Source organism: Monodelphis domestica, chromosome 3, assembly GCF_027887165.1.
Source record: "Monodelphis domestica isolate mMonDom1 chromosome 3, mMonDom1.pri, whole genome shotgun sequence".
In the NCBI taxonomy this organism is placed as follows: domain Eukaryota; kingdom Metazoa; phylum Chordata; class Mammalia; order Didelphimorphia; family Didelphidae; genus Monodelphis; species Monodelphis domestica.
Genome location: NC_077229.1, coordinates 178,328,552 through 178,343,823, shown reverse-complemented (window position 1 = coordinate 178,343,823; position 15,272 = coordinate 178,328,552). Strand labels below are relative to the sequence as shown.

Genomic DNA, 15,272 nt, shown 5'->3' with positions numbered 1-15,272 from the left:
CCCAAGGCACTATGAGGCTAAAGGACTTGCCCAAGATTTCACAGCTAATGAGTAAGCAGTGGAACCAGGACCCTAATAAGAGTTCAAAATTCCAAATCTAGAACCTTTTCCCCTAAAGCCACATTAACTAAATATCAATAAAAATCAACTCTGGTAAGTTTTTTCAAAAAGTAATCCACCCTATTACATAAGGGGATATATTTTGGAGAAAATAACACATACTATTTATTCAGTTCCAAAAGATTAGTCAAGAATAAGGTTGGAAAGGGATTAGGGAAAAGAATTGAGCAGAAGCAACAGTACACAGGGACATGCCCTACTCCTACTTTATTGTTCATAACCCAAGCATTCCACTGCTTTCTCCCTTCTTTTGCCTGTTTTTTCTTCCTGGTTCCTAGGCCTTCACAAAGCACATCTCTGTGCAAATTCAATGCCTTAGCAATAAATGGTTAACCACACTCTATATGATTCCTTTCTTTCAGAAGGATCAAGATTATCTCAATAAGCACAGAGTTAATGCTTTTAACCATATTTGATTTTCTGTATTAATGCTGTACCTATGTCTGTTTTATAAAAGAGAAGTCATAAATAAATGTCCCAGAAATTTCTGAAAAGTCCATTTACCTTGTAGGAAAATAATAACCACTAGTATTTACATAACACTTTAAATTCTGGAAAGCATTCTGCAGGCATTATTTCATTTGATCTTCCAAACAACCTTATGAGGTAGATGCTAATTATTCTGCTCATATTACAGATAAGCAGTTAAGATAAAGAGAAGTTAAGAGACTTGTTTCTAAAGAGCATCCCAGAATTTCAGTTTGCAACATACCTTTAAAGATTTGAAGAGAAGACAGGGATGGTTGCAAAGTTTTTTAAGGGCTCCTATACATAACAGATGAGGAGCATTTTCTAGTATGCCCTGCAAACAGAATCTGACAGCCTGAGAACTCAACAGTTTCCGATAAAGTTCAATCTGTAGTATTCCTGGTCGGCAAAAGATTACACTCTCTATTTTAGGTGGAAGATATTTATTTATCACCTCTTGTGTTCTTCTAAGAATAAAGAGTCCAGTAAGGCGAGTGAGTTCAGCTGCTCTTTTCTCACCCAATTTTTTTTCTTCCTATTAATGAAAAAAAAAGTCAGACTTAGGACTTTTCTGAAACAAGGTGTACAGAAAAAAACATTTGTAACAACAATTTTAAAAAATTCTTCATTTGTAACTACCTGGTTACAATCTGCTTTTATATTTTATTGTTTTATTAAAGAAAAATATAATACAATTGAAGAGGGGCTTGGGGGAAAGAGACAAAGGGAAACAATGGACATATATCTTTAAGTGCCAAAGAATTGGAAATTATGAGGAGGTCCATCAATTGCGGAATGGCGGAACAAATTGTAGTACATATTGGTAATGGAACACTATTTTGCTATAAGAAATGAAAAACAGATGATTTCAGAAAAAGCTAGAAAGATTTGCAGGAACTGATGCAGAATGAAATAAGCAGAAGTGGGAAAAGATTTACAGCAATATTGTATGATGATTATCTGTGAAAACTTGACTACTCTCAGCAATACAATGATCTGGGACAATCCTGAAAGCATATGATAGGGAATGCTATCCACTTCCAGAGAAAGAACTATTAAGAGTCATCTTTCACATCAGTGTATTTATGGTTTTATTTTCAGGGTTTGGTTATAAAAACGTACTCTTATAATAATTACCAATATAGAAGTGTGTTTTGTATCATAATAAAAATTTTAAATTTTTTAAAATGTTTAGCTCAATCATTAAATTATATAAAGCCAAAGTCTTATGATTCATTGATTGGTCTGGGGACCATTATAATTCTATAATCCACAAGCTAAATTATTCAGTGAATGCACCTTAGATTCATAGATCATAATAGAATATAGACTGTCAATATCCCACAAAGAACTAATAGATCATACTATCTTCTTTGGAACCAACACAATTTGTCAAGCTAATGACTCTATATCCAAGCCTGAAAGTAGACTCACACACAGCTGAGTAACAGCTCTTTTGGAATCATTATAGCCTATTAAGAAAAAAAAAATTTTTACCCCCTAAAATTAAAACATATTATCCAAACAAAATGTCTTTAATTATAATATTCTAAGGATAAAGAAATGTTTTTAAAAATCTAATTTTGTATAGGAGGCTAAAAAAATCTGTTTAATCTTTAATTTTAAATCATAAAAAGTACACTTCTAGCTAGAGCATGAGGAAAAAAGACAGATTGCCTATTTTATCATGTCTTCAAATTCATAAGTTCAACAAAATTGAGAGAAGTTAGCCTTTGAATACTAAGCTGTTTTAAGACAAATTTAATTATATCCAAGAAACTTCATATGTTCCCCCTTCTCCCTCCCACCCTCTCAAGCATAAGATTACAGATGTGTGGGGATTCCTAAAAATGTATTTTTTACTAAAAAAGGAGTTACACTGATTTTCTTTTGAACTAGAATATTAGCTTTAAAATAAGTCTTCTAGGGCATGTTGATTAGGATCTTTCTCTATTCTATAAAAATAACCATTTATTAAAAAACATTATACCTGAGTAGCAGAAGGTTCTCGGGATATAATAATGGGTTCTTCATATATTTTTCTATATGATGACAAAGAGCCTAGTATTCCTGGATTCACAAACTCAATTAATGCATAAAATTCCTGTAAATCATTTTGGACCGGAGTACCTTTAGAAAAATGAAAAAATGTACAGGTTGTAGAATAGAGCATCCTTTTCATTACCTAAGGAATCAACCCCACAAACACACACATCTCATGATAGTTATCCAAATCAGATAGCAGCACTATGCTAAAAATGTTAATTCATCAGTACAAAATATTAGTTTTAACATTATTATTAAATAATTCCAGGTTTCTATATTTTTTACTTTCAAAAATCAATTAAACATTTATTGATTTCTATATATCAGACACTGTACTAAGCAATGGGGATAAAAAAGAAAGACAATACCATACATCTGGTCTTCAAGGAGCTCACATTCTAACGGGGGGAGCCAATATCATGGGAAAAAATCATGCATATGAGATATATACAGTAGAAGATTACATAATCTCAGTAAAAAGGCATTAGCAGTGAGGGGGAAAAGAGAAAAAGGAAAGGACCCCTGCAGAAAGTAGGTTCTGAGCTGAGATATGAAGGAAGCCAGGAGGCAGAGGAGAAGAGGGAGGCTATTCCAGGTACTGATCCCAACAGCCAGAGCAAAGGCAAGAAGTCAAGGGATGGTCATGTATGCAAGGAAAAGCAAGGCAGCCAGTTTTGCTGAATTGGGCAAAATGTTGAGGGGAGAAAAGTACAAAAGGCTGGAAAGTAGAAGGAAAAAGTCATGAAATGTTTTAAAAGCCAATGAAGTCACCCCTTTAACTTAACACATGACAGAGACTCTCATTATCCTAGGAGTTATAGTAATTAACATCATAATGTTAGCTTATATTTATGTACCTTTTTCTAATGTTTACCAGGGCTTTGCTTAGCCCCAACCTATGCCATAAGTAGGTCAAATATCTCATTCTGTAGATAAAGAAAGAGGCTCAGATGAAATGTTATGCCCCAGATCATACAAAGAGTAAATAGAAGAATTGGGCCTAAGACTCAGGGCTTCAGACTCTGAGCAAAGAAAGAATCTTGGAGGCACTGCTTGTTTGGATGCTTAGTGTCTTTTTTTTTGGGTGGGGGGGGGGGGGATTTGTATTTGTTGGGGCAGCTGGGTGGGATTGAGAGCCAGGCCTAGAGACGAGAGGTCCTAGGTTTAAATCTGGCCTCAGACATTTCCTAACTGTTTGACCCTGGGCAAGTCACTTAATCCCCATTGCCTAGCCCTTACCACTCTTCTACCTTAGAAAAACACATAATACTGATTCCAAGATAAAAGGTAAGGATTATTTTTTTTAAAAATTGGATTTGCAATTTCACCAGTGGAGGGGGGCATCTAATAAGGAACTTTCATTATCAATTTAGAGCAAGATCTCAATAATTTACAATCTCATATATTTCCCTGAGACAGTGAGAAATTAAGTGATTTGCCCAAGGTTACACGTGTCAGAATCAAGGCCTAAACCCAGGTTGTCTCAACTCTGTGCCCAGTTCTTTTTTCTATCCTTTCAGATATTCTGCCTCTCATAATAATTTCGGAGGGGGAAGGGGGGGGAAGGGATCAATCTCTTGGAAATAAAGAATTCAAATATTTAGGCCTACTAATTTTCCACTTTGAAAATAGGCAAATACCATTTGAAATTCTCATAAATGAGATATTTCCAATTCAGTTAAAGAAATAAAATGAAATGAGTCCATTCTGAGATGATGTAAACTAAGCTCAAAAGGCCCAATACACCAGAGGATGCTTTTGTTGGTCATGGCACCTCATGAAAACCACCAAGCAAGAGCCTCCTAATTGTTCTCTTTACCTCAAAGGGATTTTCATAAAGCAAAGGTCAGACCATGTCACTCCATATTCAATAAACTCCAGTGTTTAATGTGTAATTTCTAGACCAATTAAATCTCATCTTTCAGCATTTCACATGGTCCCAGCCTACCTTCCCAATAGTATTATCTTTAGTTCTCCTTCATATATTCTACATATCACATATTCAAAGTGGCCTCTTATTATTCCTCATATATTTCCGTGCCTTATTACTGGTTGTTCCCAATACCTAGAATGCATTCATTCCTCATCTATACATCTTAAAAACTCATTTCTTATATCTGTACATGTTGTTTATCTTCAATGATGGAACCTAAACTCATTGGGAGCAGGGTTTTTCAATTTTGTCTTCCTATGCCTAGGGTGTAGCAAGCATCCTGCACACAGACATTTAATGAATTCTAAAGGGCTGATAGAAATGATTGCAAAAAGCATTTTCTTTTTTGTAAAAAAAAAAGGTATGTTTTAAGCATTTGTTTTACTTGTTATCTTTTCTTTCCCCTTCATGGTATCAGGAAAAGCACTTATTGAGCACCTTCCTTTTCTTCCCTCCCTCCCTCTTTTCCTTCTTCCTTACTTCACACCCCATTAGATGTTTGTGAAGAGATATAAGAATCTTTCCACTCAACAGGATCAATAGAGGGAGTTTTCCTCCTTCCATGGCTCTAAAGGAAATGAAATTCATCAGAGCTGGCTAGTGGGTATTGAGTATGACATCCATTTAATATCATCAAAAATTGTATAAATCTAACAAAAGCAAGTTCACAATCTTAAATTTTTATTATGCTAGAAGATTATTAAGTGAATTAATAGAACACTAACCAGTAAGAATTACTCTCTTCTCACAAGACAAGCTAACAAGGGCTGTAGTTGTCTTAATGGAGCTGTTCTTCAAGCGATGTCCTTCATCACAGATTAAAAGATCAAATTTTATATTTTTAATTTGATCAAGGCATCGAAGCAGCATCTCATAACTGATGATAAGAACTGAATACAGTGGGGAGATGATGAAGTCTTCTATTTTGTGAGCCTGAAAATAAATTATATGAATTCATGCAACAAAACATGCATAGAAACTATATCAATAAAGCTGAAGAACAAATTCCATGCCAGCCATCTGTTGGGTATTATAATACTTATGCCTCAAAGATAAAAATAATGTAAGAAAGTAAACCACAAATTTTATTCTAAGCTGAAGGAATAAACCATGGTATTCTTTGATGAGGGACAAAATATTGTTGAAATATATATGACTTTAATATTCCAGGATGGTGATTGGTACCCATGAGAGTCAGTGGGGTCAGAATGACTAATATCACTAACAGACTCTTCCACATGCAAACCAGGAAATTACATTTCTTGATTTTCAGCTGTGTTTCTATCTACAGAGCTTAAAAAAATCAAAGATATACAGTCTTGGTTTAGTAAAAATGCTTTCTACAAAATGTGCCTTCTCAAATGCTTAGCAATTCTCTTATTCTTCTCTATTGCAAACCATTTTCTTTTAACATCCTAACCACTTTACTGGGAAGATCAAGCAATTGTCTGACCCCCCATTACCTACCCTTCTCTACAACTTTACAAATTTCTATCACTATACACATTTTCTCATTCTTTTTTCTAGCAAATGAATGTCTGTTCCTTAAAAGCCTAACAATTGCACTCTCTCCCTTTCTGATTCCTGAGATCTTGATCTCACACACACCTCTACCCTCTGTAGCATCTTAAAACTTTTTTCTCTGCAATGGTCCTTTCTTCCCGATTTTCCATTTTTTTTTCCTTTCTCACTTCTAGAACCCAGTTTCTTTCCTTTACCTGACAAATTTCTCTATTGAATGTTCTAAATACAATGTCTCCATTTTTTTTACTACATTCTTTTCCTATTATGCAGTCTCCAAAATCTGGCTTCCAAAACTTCATTCTCAAAGATAACAGTCTAATGACCAAATCCAATGGCCTTTAATCAGTCCTCATTATTCTAGACTTTTCTTCAATATTTGATACAGCTGACCAATTTCTATCTTTAATTACTTTCTCTCTTGGTTTCAGTGACACTGCACTTCCCTGGTTTCTGTCTTGACTATTCTGTCTGCCTTTGATTATTCCCTTTCTTCTTCCTCTCTATGGGTATTCCCTATGGCTCGATCCTTTTCTCTCCATTTCTCTATACATTTTTTTTTCCTGAAAAACCTCTACTCTCATAATTCTGAACATCCCCTTTAAATCACTACTTAGAGATACAGGTTTAGTAGAAAAAGCATTGCTATAAAAATTGGCATTTAGATAGCTTATATTTATATTCAATTTTTAAAATTTTATTGAAAAAAAAAACCTTACCTTCTGTCAGTATTCTTTTTTTCTTTTAAACCTCACCTTCCATCTCAGAATCAATACTGTGTATTGATTCCAAGGCAGAAGAGTGATAAGGGCTAAGCAATGGGGGGGGGGGGGGGGGGGGGGTTAAGTGATTTGCCCAGGATCACAGAATGAGGAAATGTCAGAGTAGATTTGAACTCCCCTCTCCCACTGGCATTCTATCCACTGAGCCACCCAGCAGCCTCTTATATTCAATTTAATAAGTACCTACTATATGCAAGGTACTACACTAGGCCATTATGATACCACGGCAAAAATGAAATACTCCTCTGCTTCAGAAGCTTAGATTCTGTGGATATATAACATATACACACAATGTTTCCAGATTTACAAAATATTTTCTTTACAATAACTCTGTGAGGAAATATCAGTATTATTATCTCCACTTTAAAGATGAGGAAACTAAAGAAGAGAGAAGTGATTAATCCACTATTGGATACTGGAGCTAAGATTTTAACCACAAAGTGAGGATTTTCTTTGAGAAAATATAAGAACAAGTCACTTAGCTTTTTTTGTCAGTAACTTCATAGGTAAAATTAAGAGGCTGGTCCAGATGATCACAAATGTCCCCTTTTAGCTCTAAAACTCTATCATATATGACTCTCAAATCCATACATTCAACCCCAAAGTCTCAATAGAGCATAAGTTTTATATCTATCGATGGGATGTCCTATCATTATCTCAAACTCAAAGTGACCAAGATTTATCATCCTTTATCTCCAAAATTAGTTCTTATTATTAAATTCCATGTCTCCCCAAATGGCACCACCATACTCCCTTCTCACCTAGACTCAATTCATCTTTAAATCTTTTATCTTGTTGACCCCTTCCACACATATCCGATGATTTACCTTTCATTTCTCACATCTTCAATTCCCTCTCCTACCACTCCAGGGTAGGTCTTTATCCCTCACATCTATCCTACTACAAATGTCAGTCTCCCTGACTTAAGTCTCCTTCTACTTCAACCTAATATTAGTTAGAAGACAGCTTGGCATAACGGAGATGGCACTGGAATGGGATTTGGGGAGCCCTGAGTTCAAATCTAACCTCAGATACTTTTTGGCTGTGACCCTAGGGCAAGTCACTTCACCTCTCTGTGCCCCAGTTTCCTCATTTGCAAGACAAAAGAGCTGCACAGGATAGCTTCTAAAATCCCTTCTAGCTATATATCTATGATTCTTCGATTTAAACTATTATCACTACCAAAGTCCCATCATGACCTAGACATAACCCTGGCTTCTTAAAGTTCCTGCCAAGAGAAAGAAAACTCTGACAATTAATAGAATCAGAGATTTAATTATAAATTAGTGATCATCCAGACCATTTCCCCCATTTTACAGATGGGGCAACTGAGATCCAGAGAAGCTAAGTTGGTTGCTCAAGGTCACACAGATAATGTACAACAGGGTCAGGATTTTACTTCATTCCACTAATTCCAAATCCAGCATTCTTCCCATTTTGCCACACTAAAGGCTTTGAGAACAGGACCACTGAAAATCTTTTGTCTGGTGGGCTAAGTATAGACAGAGAGGGTTCATCAATAAAATGTAAGCCTGTAGGTGAGGAAAATTCAAAACCACAGAAACCTATGAAGAAGCAATAATACAAGACTTTAGTCTTGATTTGCAACATTACTTAACCATTTCATGTACTCTCTCCAATTAAGCTTTAAGTTTCCTTAGGGCAGGAACTGGGTTTTATCAATAAATAAACATTTTTAAAAAACATTTTTATTCAGCTCCTCTATCCCCTCCCCACATCAAAGAAGGCATCATCTGGCAAAATATGTAGATTATTTCTTTCATGTTTCTACTTCTTGATTCATTCTCTGGAGATAAACATTTACAAGTTATTAACATTTACAAGTTATTCTTCACAAAGCAATTCCATAGCTATATATAATATTCTCTTTACTCAACTCATTTCACTCTTCATTGTCTCATGCAGTTCTTTCCAAATTTTTAAAAAGTTAATCTGCTCCTTGTTTCTACATAGTATTCTATCACAATCATATACCACAGTTTGTTTAGCCATTCCCCAATTGATGGACATCCCTTCAATTTCCAGTTCTTTGCCACCAGAGAAAGAGCTTCTATAAATATTTTGGAACATATAGGTTCTTCAAAAAACCAAGAATATCAAGAGAATCAATGAAAAAATATAGAAGAAGGAAACCTAGACATAACAGATTTCAAACTATACTATAAAGCAGTAATCATCAAAACAACCTGGTACTGGCTAAGAAATAGAGTAGTGTATTAATGAAATAGGATAGGTAATCAAGACATGGTGGTTAATGTCCATAACAACTGAATGTTTGATTTGCTCAAAGATCCCAATTTTTGAAGAAAAAACTCACTATTTGACAAAAACTGCTGGGAAAACTAGAAAAAATTATAGCAGAAACTAGGCCTAGACCAACATCTCACACCATACACAAGAATAAAATCAAAATGAATACTTGATCTAGATATAAAGAGTGACATCATAAACAAATTAGAACATGGAATAATTTACCTGTCAGACTTATGGAAAAGGGAAGAATTTATGACCAAATAAGACATAAAGAACATTACCAAAAAAATGAAATAGATAATTGATTACATTAAACAATATATCTGAGATTAAAGGGGGGAAAATTTGGGGAAAAAAACAACAACTTTAAAGCAAGTGTCTCTAATAAAGGCCTTATTTCTCAAATACATAGAGAATTGAGTAAAATTTATGAAAATACAAAGCATTCCCCCAATTGAAAAATGGTCAAATGATATGAATAGGCAATTCTCAGAGGAAGAAATTAAAAAGCTATAGTTATATGAAAAAATGCTCCAAATTATATTGATTAGAGAAATACAAGTTAAAGTAATTCTTAGATGCCACCTCATATTTATCAGATTGGCTAACATGACCCAAAAGGAAAATTATAAATGTTAGAGGGGATGTGGGAAAACTGGGAAACTAATATACTGTTAGTGGAACTGTGAATTGATACAACCATTCTGGAGGGCAAATTGGGAACCATGCCAAAATACAATATTGAGTCTGCATCAAAATAAACTCAGAGATCAGTGAAAAAGACTTTTGTCTTGACATTAGCTTTTAATGACTGGAGGAGAAAGTGAGGCTTCTGATTGTTCCTCACTTAAATCTGGTTTAAACACAAGTCAAAACCACCTGGTGGAGAGGTCATTGGTCCTCCTCAGAATGGAGGATAAAGAGAAACAATGAATAAGGAAGGTAAGAGAGGAAGAGGGTTTTGTAAGAAAACTAATGAGTTCATTTTTGGACATTTTGAATTTTAAATGTCTACTAAACATCCAGGACCAGATGACTGAAATGCATTTGTAGATATGATACTGGTGGTCAGCAGAGGTAGGGCGAATAGATTTGAAAATCATCAGCAAAGATATGACATATTTTTGTATATACTATTTAGCACCCAATATAATGCTAAGAAAAGCCTCAAAGAAATAACAATGCACTGGTCTCCAAATTACTTTTGTTGTGCATCCCATCAGTGAAAATTTTTGAGCATACACTTGCTTATGTAGAAATTATATACAAGTATTACTGTGCTAGCAGTTTTGTATATAATCCAATTTATGTAAAAAATAGAAATTAAAGAAAGAACTAGGAATGAAATAGTTAATCCTAGAGTCAACAGGAACCCACTGGAACTTACTTCATAGGACAATAATGTGGTAAGACCTGTGCTTTAGGAAAATCATTTTGATAATTGCTTGTTGTCTTAGAGTAGCTTAGGGGAAACCTTTTAGAGATTATGTGTACAAACTATACCTTCAAGCTGCCAGTGAGCCCCCCACATTACTCCAGGCAGCAGAAGGAGGAAGTGTTTACATTGGGCTGCTGGGCAGAGGGTGGGACATGTGAAAACTGTCCTCAGGCACAATAAAGAGGGGGAAAGGAGCACCACCTTCCTGCATACCAGGGCACACATGCCATGTCTTCACCAACATGGTCTTAGAGCTTTCTAATTGCTTCTAGGATCAAATACAAACCTCTGTTAGGCATTTAAGTCCTTTATTTGCTGGTTCCAACCTACCTTTCCAGCATAATTATACAATATTCCCCTTCAAACATTCTTTGATCCAGTCAAATTTGCCCTTGTTTTTTCTTCAAAAACACCACTCTCATCTTCATGCCCATGCAGAAGCTATTTTCCATGCTTCTAAAGTATTCATTTACCTCTGCCTCTAAATATAGCTCGGGTGACAGAAATCTTTTCTGATCCAGCAAAGGCTCCGGTAATTCCCCTACGAAATTACCTTGTCTTTATTTTGCATATATATATATATATACACACAAGTACATATGTTGTCTTCTCCAATAAAACAAAATCTTTCAGAGGCAGGGTGTGTTCCATTTTTCACTTTGTAACCTTAGTGTTTCACATCATGTTGGCATTGTTTGGTTGACTGAGTTTTAATTTGAGAGTTAGAGAGGCATTAATCATTATAGGCTAATAATATATTTAAAGCTGGAAAGAACTGTATATATAATTTATCCACTCAAGGTTGAAGAAGTAGATCCAAAGAGGTTCCATGACTTGTCCAAATCTTACAACTCAGTTACTAAGAAAAATAATGGCCAATTCTCTATAGTTGACATTTAATAAAAATTTTACACACTTGACTTTTCTAACATCAAAAGCCTAAATCAAACAGCTGTTTGTTTTAATGTTTCACTCACATTAATTCCCTCATCCTACTCAAAAATTTTTGGTAGATATATAGTATTGAACATTTAAGAAAATGCTACTTTATTCAGTCACTAGATGGCAGTAAGAGAGAAATTATTACACTATTTACTGCCCTATTTCCACCAAGAAAACATTGCATCTCTGGTGGGGAAAATATTAAGTGCTATATATTATTAATTCATTGTACAAGGATATTAATTATATTTTTTCTAGTGGCTGAGCTCCTGTTGAAAGCTTTCTAAGCAGAAAACACACAATGAATTTCTATTTTAATAAATATCAACCATAAAGATGCTAGCAGAGAAGGAGAGATCATCAACATATATGTACTTCCTCATCTGTCTCATTTTTTATGATTGTCTTAACTTGATATTTCTCAGAGAGTCTGTAAAGGAGCCAACAGCTTACTTTCCTAAATAAGTTCTGGGTTTGTCATCTTGCTCAGCTCTCTTTCTATAAGAAACCTTTCCTGATCCTCCTAGCTGTTAGGGTTCTCTCGGTTCTCTAATTATATTATATTTTCTTAACTCTCTATATTGTATCCCTCTGAAAACTTTTGAGGGTAAGGTCCATTTTCAATTTTAACTTTGTATCCCTAAGTGCTTTATATATAGTAGGGTGCCTAATTAACATTTGAATTATTGGCATAATATGTCATTGGTACTGAAAAAGAAAAAGTAATATATTGCTTTCCTCCACTAAAGAAGAGCTTAAAAATTAGGAGTGGACTCTGTATAGGAACAGAAGACTGAGGACAGGAATATGTTTTAAGAAAACAGACCAGACCAGAGAGGCCCAGAAAAGTCAAGAAATTACTTGAGGAAGTTCACCCTCAAAAGGGGAACTGCACTAGTGTCAAGTGGAGAACAGAATCCTCAGAGCATACCAAGCCACCCTTCTTCCAAGGAAAACAACAAACTTTAATTTTATGCAACTTTACTTCACTCAAAACCAATTCACATGCAAGTCAAGCCATCACCCCCATATATCACTGGTTCTCTTCAAAAATGAGGGGTGAGCAATAACCCAATAGCTTCACTTCCTAATCACCAAATTCTTCCCAATCCTTTATATTCTGTCCTCCACATTCATCACCCTACTGAAGCGGTTCTATTACAGGGCACCAATGCCAATGTATTCTATATGGAAAATCCAGGGGACTTTTTTTTATCCTCAACTTCCTTAGCCTCTACGTTTGACAACTCTTGTCCACCTCACAGGGACTAATGGGAGATAAAAATCTAGCACTGGACCATGAAAGGCTTGGTCTGAAGTCCTACCTCTGAAATATACTGGCTCTGTGATTCAGGAGAAATCACTTGTCCTGTTAGCATGCTAGGCATTTTTGGGCATTGCCAATTTTCCTGACTTTTGTCTTGCCATTGGATTTTGAAAACTCTGGAAGAGAAAGTGAGGCTGATGACAGTGCAATTCTACTTCATTTAAATCTATCTCCAGACATCACCAGTGATGTCATGGGACTGCTTCAGGAAAACAAAGGCAACAACCCTAGGCAACTCTCTAAGGATTCTAAATTGAAGAGAAGCTGCTCCATTGGTAGAGGGAGTTTCCTTACCAAAGAGTTCCCTATACCTATGACAGTGAACTTACAGCATGTGTGCCAAAGATGGCATGTAGATGCCTCTCCCTGGGCACCACAGGCCCCTGGCTTGGCCTGCTGGGAGGCTGGTGAAGCCCCCAAATGCAGGGAGTGGGGCATTCTACCCTCTTTCCACTGTTGCTCAAGCTGAGTAGCTCCCCTCTGCCCTACCCCACACCCCCAGGCTCCTGGTTGCTGAGCAGAGGCAGCAGGCAAGCCATAGTCCCTGGGAGCATAGGCCACTCCCCTCAGATTGGCTATAGATTCAGGCACCTAGCACCAAGAAAGGGGAGAAAGTCCTTTTGTTCTTCCTGGACACCCTTACTAGGTGAACAGAACAGGTAACAGTCCTGCTTTTGTAATCAAAGAATTGATTGGGTTCAGGCCCCTGATTTCACTGACCCTAATTAAAATAACCCCCTGAGCAAATCTAGGGTTTAGCCCCATTCACCAAGACCTAAAGGAATATACTAATCAGATCCTACCTAATCCTCCAAAGGGGGATGGAAAAATCATACACGTAGCCCAAAGGGAGGGATCAGTTAACACCTCTATGGGAAGGTCCCCTGGAGCCATCCTATCCACCCCCACCACTGTAAAACTGGAAGGGCAGAATACAAGGATTCTCACAGATACAAGTCTCTCACATGAAACCCTTTATCCTCCCTCAAAAACACATGGCCATCTCAAAGGCTTACCAAATGCCTGAGACTTCCAGGAAATTCATATTCACTCCTGTTCTAGCCACAGCCTTTCACTTTTACTAAATATCCCTAGGCCCACTGGTGTAAGTGCTTTGCTAAGACACTTTTCCTTTTAATATGACTCAAACACTGTGTAGAAATTGCACTGGGAAAGGAAGGGAATGACAATGTATTCCTGTAATTCTACATACTGTTATCCTAATAGAACATTGGTGGCCATGCCCCTGCACACAATCAGGGGGCGGGCATACAGGTGGGGGAAGGGCATGGCAGGGGTCCATGAAAAGTCCCAAAAGGTTGCCTGTCACTGTCCTATACTAATATAATCTTTGGGCCAAGTCCTATTCCCATAATAGATTTGAAGTTCCTATAATTGCAGAGTTAGTTCTGCCCTGAGGGAAGTAGTTTTTTGTTTAAATAGGTACCATTAGAAAAGAAGTCATACAAAGAAAGGTGAGATGAAGCAAGATTAGAATGGTTGGAGATTCCTGCTGAGCTATTTGTCTTCAAGGCAGCTATTTATCAAACTGTATTGTAACAATGAGCTTTTTTGTCATCTGTGGACACAAACCCAGGCATTGAAGTCCTTCATAATTTGCCTCCCATTTTTCCAGTTTTCTTACACTTAAAACTCCATACATACACACCAATCTAGTGACACTGGTCTCCTTGCTGTTCCTCAAACAAGAAATTCTATCTCCACACACCTGGCATTTTAATTAACCCCATGCTGGAAATATTCTCCCACTTGGCTTCCCTATATACAAATATATAGATTGAATACTGATTTGGGGTGGGAAAGTGGGACGCCTCTTTATCTGACTTCAAGGAATTGAATCTATTCCCTCTGTCCCTCTCAACTTGGAAAGCCTCTAATCTTTCCTCCAATTAGAAATCAGATTACCTAAAATTATATCCTGGTTTATATAATGCATAAAAATCTGCCTGCCTGTACCATCCCCCCCACAATATTCATGGTCCAATGCCAAGCTTAGGAGGTCTGGTCCTAATTTGTTATACAATTGGCATGTTTGCTTAATAAATTGATATGCTTGGAGACTCAAACCTTTGTTTCCTCAATCATATAAGATTTCCCTCAACACACAGGCTAGCTGAAGAGTTGTATTGATTCATTAAATCAGCACTTCACTGGCATTTCTACTAAAAGCAAAATAAGAAAATGTCTTCATTATTTTAGATTTTTTAAGTGTTTAAGGTTCTAAACTTTTCATTCATGAAATCTATCTGAATATATCCTCTTAAAAGATACAAAGACACAAGTGGTATAGGGAAAGATGCTGTTCAGAAGACCAAATCTTCTCTATGCCACTTATTCCCTGGCAATCTTGCACAAATCACTTAACCTTTCTGAGACAAAGTTTTCTCATCTGAACAATGA

The 15,272-nt window shown here is 36.2% G+C and overlaps 1 protein-coding gene across 5 annotated transcripts in view; it reads right to left on the bottom strand.

Moving 5' to 3' along the window:
• Nucleotides 1–15,272, bottom strand: part of RAD54B (RAD54 homolog B) — a 158,710-nt gene that overhangs the window by 12,271 nt on the left and 131,167 nt on the right. For all 5 annotated transcript variants that reach the window (XM_007488118.3, XM_056823313.1, XM_007488116.2 and 2 more), the window contains 3 exons: nt 5,293–5,500; nt 2,579–2,718; nt 833–1,123 (listed from right to left, as the gene is read on the bottom strand). In XM_007488118.3, the coding sequence (XP_007488180.2) occupies nt 833–1,123; nt 2,579–2,718; nt 5,293–5,500 (639 nt within the window). The remainder of the gene's footprint in view (nt 1–832; nt 1,124–2,578; nt 2,719–5,292; nt 5,501–15,272) is intronic.